Genomic DNA, 8,628 nt, shown 5'->3' with positions numbered 1-8,628 from the left:
CAGGAGAAACCAGCCCTGTCAGATCCTGGATGTCTAGCTTCTAGAACTGCAAGGAAATACATTCCTGTTGTTGAAGGCTCTTGGTCTCTGGTGCAGCCCTAACAAACTAAGATACCACGGTAAACAGCCCCTCCATTCAACTGCTCATGCAGCCTTGGGAATGAGCGTGTATCCTTCTGGGACCTGCCTCACCCATCTGGTACTACCAATGGTGCCGTTATATGTCCCATCACCAACCTCATGATATCTATCATCATGTTTCTACATCCGTAAATCTGTCCACATTTATGTCATGAATTCCTTTTTACTGAAATACTGTAGGACTCACTACCACAGTAAGTACTTAAGCTGAAAGAGTTTCTAATGGGAACCAAGTAAATTCAGCTCTTCGCCGTGCAAAGCATCTTGTCATTTCTATAATAAAAGTCTTTCTATGTTGTTCAGTCTGCTTTGGCTCTGGAACCTGGATGAGTCATGCTTGGGGCCCAGGGTGCCTCTGAAGATGCTGCATGAGAATTTCAGCTGTGGTGGCAGTGGCTGGGAGTCCCACTGACTCAGGGGGAGGCCAGGCGAGATGAGCTGGAACTTTTAGGGGACAGCTGGAACTTAGGGACATCTAGAAAGGAAAAAGGAATCATGAAAGCGAGAGTTATTAAAACACCAAGGGAGCTATCTAGTTAAACTTACTTTTAACGACATAAAACAATTTTATAAAAGTATAGGGCTGAATGGGATTTATTGAGATTTCCCAACTTCACTTCCCTCTGCCCCCAGGCAGTCTTTACCCTGAGCTACAAATAATACGGGCTTTAGCGTACAAAGTGCTCTCACGTTATTTCATCGGGACCTCAAGATCACATGCAGTAGAGAGGATAGTATTAATAAGTTTCATTTTGCAGATAAGTGAAACTGAGGAATTTGAGTGACAGTCCAAATTCACACAGCTAAAAAGTCTCACAGCTGGAGCTAGAAACTTGGGATTTCTAGATGAGACTATTGGCATCATTCCCATATTTTAATATTAAATATTTTAAAAAATAGATATTTTTTAGAGATGAGGTCTCCCTATGTTGTCCAGGCTGGTCTTGAATTCTTTGATCCTCTCGCCTCTGCCTCCCAAAGTGCTGAGATTACCAGCATGAGCCACCGTGCCCAGCCTGTTCCCATAATTTACACTCTCCATTAATCAAGGCATGCGCATGATCTCTCTAAAAAGGCAAATGTCACAGGTTGACATCACAACCAAAACTCACTGTGGTAAGGGATTTCTCCTCGACATCTGGCGGTGAGCAGGAAAGCGAAGAGAATGGAGAGAGGAAAAGAGAAATAATCCGAGTTGAGCTTGAAGGGAGAGAGAGTGAGGCACCCTTTAAAGTTCGCCCTTATCTTGGTTCCAACTGTGCAAGGAGAGACCTAAGAGGACTGGGCTGAACACAGATACCATAGCCTCCCCTGAGCACAATGCCCGCCCCCGCCCCCGCCGTTACTCCATACTAAGCTGCCAAGTCACAGGAGTCTGATCAGAGTCCTTGTTAACTCTCTAAAACTGTGGCGGGTATGTTTGCAATACACAGGGTTTCTGTAAGTCTGGGAAAATCCTACTTTAGACTTTCATTGACTCAGCAACGACATCCACCGATGACAGCTCCCTGGTCCTCCCCTCCAGCTAACAGGCTCCCTCTCATTCCACAAGGAAGCTCCACACCTGCCAGAAGTGCTCTCTGTAGTCCTCCCGTAAGTCTAACCTGTCCTTCCAGGCCTGCCTTCCTGCAAGAAGCTTGCGTGTCTCCATCCACAGGATGTTTCCAGCAGGTGGATTCCCGAAGCCTTTATTATCGACTTCTCTGGCTTCGTGTTGAACGTGTATGCTCTAAAGCATTAGTACTCACTTCTAAGTGTAATTCTTTGTCCCCCTAGTGAGACTGCAAACTCCCTGCAAGCAAAACTGAAAACTGTATTTTATTTTATTTTTTAGACAGGGTCTCACTCGGTCTCCCAGGCTGGAGTTCAGTGGCACAATCACAGCTCACTGCAGCCTTGACCTCCTGGGCTCAAGCAATCCTCCCATCTCAGCCTCCCAAGTAGCTGGGACCACAGATGTGCACCATGATGCCTGGCTAAATTTTTTACTTTTTTTTTTTTTTTTTGTAGAGATGAGGGTCTCCCTATGTTGCCTAGGCTGGTCCTGAACTCCTGAACTCAAGCAATCCTCCCGCTTTGGCCTCCCGGAAATGCTGGGATTACAGGCCCACTGTGCCCAGCCAAAGCTGGAAGCTTACACTTCATTGAATCGACAGGTGTCTGCCTACAGTAGGTGCAGACATGTTTGTTGATTTTTTCTGGAAAAGAGTAGGCAAAACTGAGGTTAAAGTAGCAAGTTGTTAGCATCAAAAAGGAAAAGGGGGAAGAGATGGGAGTAAATATCTTCCCTCGTTTGAAGTGTTTGGTGTTGATTAAGATCCCTATAGTGGAAGCATTTTCATTGTCGTTTCAAGATCAGCATGAGGTAAGAAAATAAACAGGAAGGTTCCTCTATGCTCTTTTAGTAACAATGAAGATAAAATAATACCTATTGAATGGCCAGGTGCAGTAGCTCATACCTGTAATCCCAGCACTTTGGGAGGCCGAGGCGGGCGGATCACCTGAGATCAGGAGTTTGAGACCAGCCTGGCCAACATGGTGAAACCCTGTCTCTACTAAAAATGAAAAACGTTAGCTGGGCATGGTGGTGGGTGCCTATAATCCCAGCTACTCAGGAGACTGAAGCAGGAGAATCTTTTGAACCTGGGAGGTGGAGGTCACAGTAAGCAAGACCACGCCATTGCACTCCAGCCTGGGGAACAAGAGTGAAACTCCATCTCAAAAAATATAAATAAATAAAATAAAATAATACCTGTTGAATGAAGAAAAAGCCTAGCTCTCTGTGATACAAGAATGGGCTAGTCACATCTCACTTGTAAGTGTTTCAAATTTAATCCTATTACCGAGTAATGCTTATCTGTCACTGCATTTGCAGAACCCCTTTCTCCTGAGTCCCTGGGCAGTACACAGGTCCAGGCAGGCTCCTCACAGCCCTCCCTTTTCACTATGGCAGGTCCCAGGGCTTCCCCTGCTCTCCTCTCCTCTCCTCTTGGTAGCTGTCACCACCCATCCAGACTATGGCATTTCTCTTCCCTCCAAGATGGGCTCAGGGAAGATGGTCTCCTTCCGGCCACCATTCCTTGTGGTCCCGGAACACAAGCTCACAGACCTTCATTTTGAGACTTTCATGTCCATGATTACAAGAGAAAAGACAAGATTTAAGGGAGAAAACATGGGGAAGTTCTATAAAAGGGTAAAAATCTTACAGTTCTGGATCCTGCTCTATGGCACCTGACTATCTGGTTGAAATGATAACTAGAAGTTTCTTCTATACCAATGTTGGGGTCTCCCAAACCTTTTCTTTCCTTATGATCTTTTCCCCTGGCTGTGAATCCACCCCTACCTTCTTCCCCCAGAAAGGTCCATCTTCACAGCACATAGACTTCACAGCAAGAAGCATCTTAGCGGGATAACTCAGGCCAAGTTTCGTATGGTTTAACTTCTGAGCGCCTCGAGACACAGCAAGGCACATTTCATGACACCTCTATTCTCCGTGAGAATCTTCCCTAAAGGGCATTTTCCTGTGGCTCCTCAGGGATTATTTTTGCTTGTCTCTTTGAAAATAATTAAGCTTGTTTATTTTTTGAATAGGTTACTTTTCTACATAGTTCAATATTCAAAAGGTACAAAAGCATTCAGCGAAAAATCTGCTCCCACCTCATCCTCGAGCCTCCTAATTCCCTTTCTCAAAATTACCAGGGTTGTGTTTTTTTTTTCTGTTTTGTTTTTTGTTTTGTCTACTTCCAGTGATATTGTGTATGCATGTGAGCAAACGTAGACATAAAATGCAAATGTACCATCCCACTCTCCTTTTTAACACACTTGGTAGCACGCTGTGAACACCACTGCTGTTTGCTCACTATATATGTGAGAGGCTATGTATGGAGTGTGTGTGTGTGCGTGTGTGACTGTTACAAATCAATACACGAGGCCGGGCGTAGTGGCTCACACTTGTAATACCAGCACTTTGAGAGGTCGAGGTGGGTGGATCACCTGAAGTCAGGAGTTCAAGACCAGCCTGGCCAACATGGTGAAACCCCATTCCTACTAAAAATACAAAAATTAGCTGGGCGTGGTGGCAGGCGCCTGTAATCCCAGCTACTCAGGGGGCTGAGGTAGGAGAATCGCTTGAACCTGGGAGGCGGAGGTTGCAGTGAGCCGAGATCACACCACTGCACTCCAGCCTGGGTGACAGAGTGAGACTCCATCTCAAAACAAAACAAAACAACAACAACAAACCACCCAAATCAATACACGAAGAACTTCCCTAGTCTTTCAATGGCTGTAGAGCAGATGAACCATACCAATAGATTATTTGGGCCATTTTCAATGTCCTGCTCCTACAAACAACGTCAACATGAATGATCCTTTATGAACGTGCAGGCCCCTCCACTGCAGCTGTCTGCTTTTTGGTAGGTGGACGTTGCCAATGGCCATGCCATCTATCCGCATTCCTAGTGCTGCCCTGGAACACCATCGTAAGAATATTCCGGCCAGGCATGGTGGCTCACGCCTGTAATCCCAGCACTTTGGGAGGCCAAGGTGGGCAGATCACCTAAGGTCAGGCATTCGAGACCAGCCTGGCAAACATAGTGAAACCCCATCTGTACTAAAAATGCCAAAAAAAAAAAAAATTAGCTAGACGTGGTGGTGCACTCCTGTAATCCCAGCTACTTGGGAGGCTGAGACGGGAGAATCACTTGAACTCGGGAGGCGGAGGTTGCAGTGAGCTGAGACTGCACCACTGCACTCCAGCCTGGGCAACAGAGTGAGACTTTGTCAAACAAAACAAAACAAAACAAAACAAACAAACAAACAAACACCAACAACAACAACAAAAGAATTTTCCAATCCCCCATCTGTCCCTACGAAGAGGGATGGGATCAGGTAATTCAAAGGTATTTTTCTCATCAGTTGAGCTTTCTGTTCTTTTTCTAGAGGTATTTACACAATATCCTGATGTGCCGTTATTGTGTCTTTAAAGGGAAGGAAATACAAGAGAAATGCAAGGCAATGTGTTTGACATTGGAATTCACCAGGGTTCTGTTCTTGGCCTGCTTCCTGGCCAATCAGTGCCTGAATCTTCCATGGCTGGATGTGTTTCTGTCGCCCTGCTATTCCCCTGGGCTCCAGGCCCATCTATTCAGACCTCTTCTGAACTCGTATACTTGTGGTCCCTGAGGTACCTCCAACCTGACATTTCCCACTAGGTTTCCAGTCCCACTGGGGAGAGGCAAGAACCTTAATACAACTGCCTGCCCCAGATTCCTGGGACTTTTGCCTTCCTGGGCTGGAAGCTCTCCCCTGTAGCCTGGAAGTTCTTGAGGGCAGGGGCTATATCTTATGATTATCTCCCTAGGGCTAGTTCAGTGCCTGTAAAATCCTTGTTCATTAATGATACACATACCGATGCTTCCTTCTTCTTTCTCATCTAAGAGGCAATGGCTGAAACCACCTTGCAAGTGAACTTTACATGGGGATAGAAAATTCCTATTTTCAGGCTGGATGTCATTTTACTGGGCACAGAGAAATGGGTGAGAATGCCAAGAGGCTATTGAGGGTGAGGGGCCCAAGAAAGACAAGGGTCCCACAGGAGGCTAAGGCCCAAGAAGAGGTAGAAACAGGAATAGCCTGTGTATACTAGCTTGTCTTCTACAGACCTGTGTTTTTCACTCCTTGATTGATTTCTTTTTTTTTTTTTTTTTTTTTTTTTTTTTGAGATGTAGTCTCACTCTGGTGCCCAGGCTGGAGTGCAGTGACACGATCTCAGCTAACTGCAACCTCTGCCTCCTGGGCTCAAGCTATTCTTCTGCCTCAGCCTCCTGAGTAGCTGGGATTACACGCGCCTGCCACCACGCCCAGCTAATTTTGTATTTTGGTAGAGACGGGGTTTCACCATGTTGGCCAGGCTGGTCTTGAACTCCTGACCTCAGGTGATCCGCCCACCTTGGCCTCCCAAAGTGCTGGGATTACAGGTGTGAGCCACTGTACCTGGCCCCTGATAGATTTTTTTGTTTGTTCTCCATTCATGTTATTTGCAGACATCTGCAAATGATCACTGATGTAAACAACACCATTGGATCAACCCAAGGATCAGTTAAGTGAACACATTAAGTAAAGAAGTATGTGATATGGAAAACAGATAAATATAGTAACAACAATAACAGCACCTGCTTTGTGCCAGTCCCTCTTCTAGGAATACCAATGACAGTAATAACTGCAAATACCTGACGGCCAGGCATTGTGCTAACATGCATTTATTAATTCATTTCTTCTTCACCACAAGCCTGTGATGTGGTAAAGAATCTTACCACATCTTCACTTTTTGTGACAATCTTCACTTTGTAGAAGACTCACCTCCTCCCTTTAAAAAAATCTCCATCTCAACATTTTATTATGATTCCCAGTTGAGTAGTCGATGCAGGATTTTTCTTGGCCCCTTTGCCAGACTTGCAGCAGAGGCACCCCGTCTACTCAGGCTGCTGTGCTCAGCCCCTTGCGGGAGGGAGTATGCGAGTGAGTGAGTGCGGGACCCAGTCGGCCACTCTAAGCGCCAACACAGGAGCAAGCTCCATGTGCAGGGCCTGCAGCCGGGCCAGGTATGTTACCTCAAGGGAACGTGGTGGCTCCAGGACAAGGGTGCCCATGACCCTGAAGCCCCAGAGGGGGCGTCAGTGTGCTGATTAGCTCTTTTAGTTCCATTGTCCATAGCCCAATGGATGGCAGTATATTAGCAGCTCAGTTGGCCCCTGCCCCTGTCACGTGGGGCAGCTGCCCTCCGCTAGTGAGGGCAAAAGGCCAGTGTGGCAGCCTTTTTGGGTACCCACACTCGGTGGGTCCTGAGCTCTTGTCCAGCATCCAAGAAGAATGAGGTCACACTGACAATAAAGGGTGATGAGGGCAGTTTTTTTTTTTTTTTTTGAGACGGAGTTTCACTGTTTTTGCCCAGGTTGGAGTGCAATGGCGTGATCCTGGCTCACCGCAAACTCTGCCTCCCAGGTTCAAATGATTCTCCTGCCTCAGCCCCCCGAGTAGCTGGGATTACAGTCACCTGCCACCACATCCAGCTAAATTTTTTTTTGTATTTTTAGTAGAGATGGGGTTTCACCATGTTGGCCAGGCTGGTCTTGAATGCCTGACCTCAGGTGATCTGCCCGCCTTGGCCTCCCAAAGTGCTGGGATTATAGGTGTAAGCCACCGTGCCTGGCCTGAGGGCAGATAATTTTATTGAGGACAGAGCAGCTCTCAGCGGAGAGGGGATGCAGAGGGGTGAGGAAGTTCCCCACCCCCACAGTTGGGTGGTTTCTCTCTCCCAAGTGGCTGGGTCAGGGCTTTTTATGGACTCAGAATGGGGAGTGCATGCTGATTGGTTTGTGAGTACACAAGAAAGGTTAAAGCAAAGACACCGTTCAAAGTTGGGCACAACAGTGTCGAAAACCAATTAGGAAAGGGTAGGTACATGTAAAATAGGTGAAGGGTGGGGATCAATCAGGGGAAAGCATGCCAAACGGGAAGACAGATTCTCAGTAGGTCTGTGGATTTGACTCGTAGCATGGCTTTCAGGCTTTCAACTGTCTACGGGTTGGTTTTGGGATTTCACCAGGGACCCACCCCTATCTGCCCAGGCATTTGACTGCCTCCTGCTGCTATCAGAGTGATGTGGTAATATTATATATAAATATGGATTATTGTGTTTGAAAAACATAAAATCAGAAGTTATTGGTTTTAGCAGTGCAAGCACAGTTTTAACTTACCCCTGTAAATTGCCTAAAGCACAGGTTGGGGGCTGAGGTCATGGGTAGAGACAAAGGCTCCGAGTGCAGAGGAGATGGTTGAGGAGGTCTTCCCTGGGGGGGCCTTCCTCTAAGAAGAAGGACTAAGAGGCTGATGCTAGTCCCAGTCCCAGTTTCATCCGGTTGAGAGGATGCTAAATCCTCAGGATGGAGTTGCTTCAAGGACTTTCCATCTAGGAATTCTGGAGAAGGACCCCTGCCGTCTCCTGTCTGATCAGGAGCCCAGAAAGCTGCTCAGTCCTGTCTGGACACCTTCCAGAGGGCCCCCGATTTGGCCAACACCTATGAGCAAAACATTCCCTTTCACTCCCAGCTTTTGCTTCTGGCGGAAATAAAGGCAAGGTGTTAGAAAGAAATAACCAACGCAGTTTTAAATAATCCATAGGCCTGGCTTTGTGTTTATCTTTTAAGTAACCTTGGGGTAATATTTTTAGCTGCAGAGGAAGGCTAAGCAACTTGAGCCAGTGTTTTGAAATTTAAATCCAAGACTATGTGACTATATCTTTCATGCTTCCAAGTAGGTGAAATAGGCCATAAGGTCTGAGTGGTTGGTTGTTAGTAATCATTGTGAACTAATATAACATCTGTGTCTTACAAAATTGACTTCCAGTGTAATTTGTGGTGAAGTACCATATTACTAAACACACACACACACACACGGTACATACATATATCTTATTTTATGTTATATATA

General features: G+C 46.3%; 1 protein-coding gene across 1 annotated transcript in view; it reads right to left on the bottom strand.

The window, feature by feature from the left end:
* Positions 1 to 284: 284 nt before the first annotated feature.
* The window catches only part of FBXO16 (F-box protein 16), a 77,693-nt gene continuing 69,349 nt past the window's right edge, over positions 285 to 8,628 (bottom strand). Inside the window, exon 7 of the mRNA XM_017884356.1 lies at positions 285 to 616. Within this exon, the coding sequence (XP_017739845.1) occupies positions 473 to 616 (144 nt within the window). The 3' untranslated portion in view covers positions 285 to 472. The remainder of the gene's footprint in view (positions 617 to 8,628) is intronic.

This window comes from Rhinopithecus bieti, unplaced genomic scaffold, assembly GCF_001698545.2.
Source record: "Rhinopithecus bieti isolate Rb0 unplaced genomic scaffold, ASM169854v2 scaffold_315, whole genome shotgun sequence".
In the NCBI taxonomy this organism is placed as follows: domain Eukaryota; kingdom Metazoa; phylum Chordata; class Mammalia; order Primates; family Cercopithecidae; genus Rhinopithecus; species Rhinopithecus bieti.
This window is presented reverse-complemented; position numbering and strand designations above follow the sequence as displayed.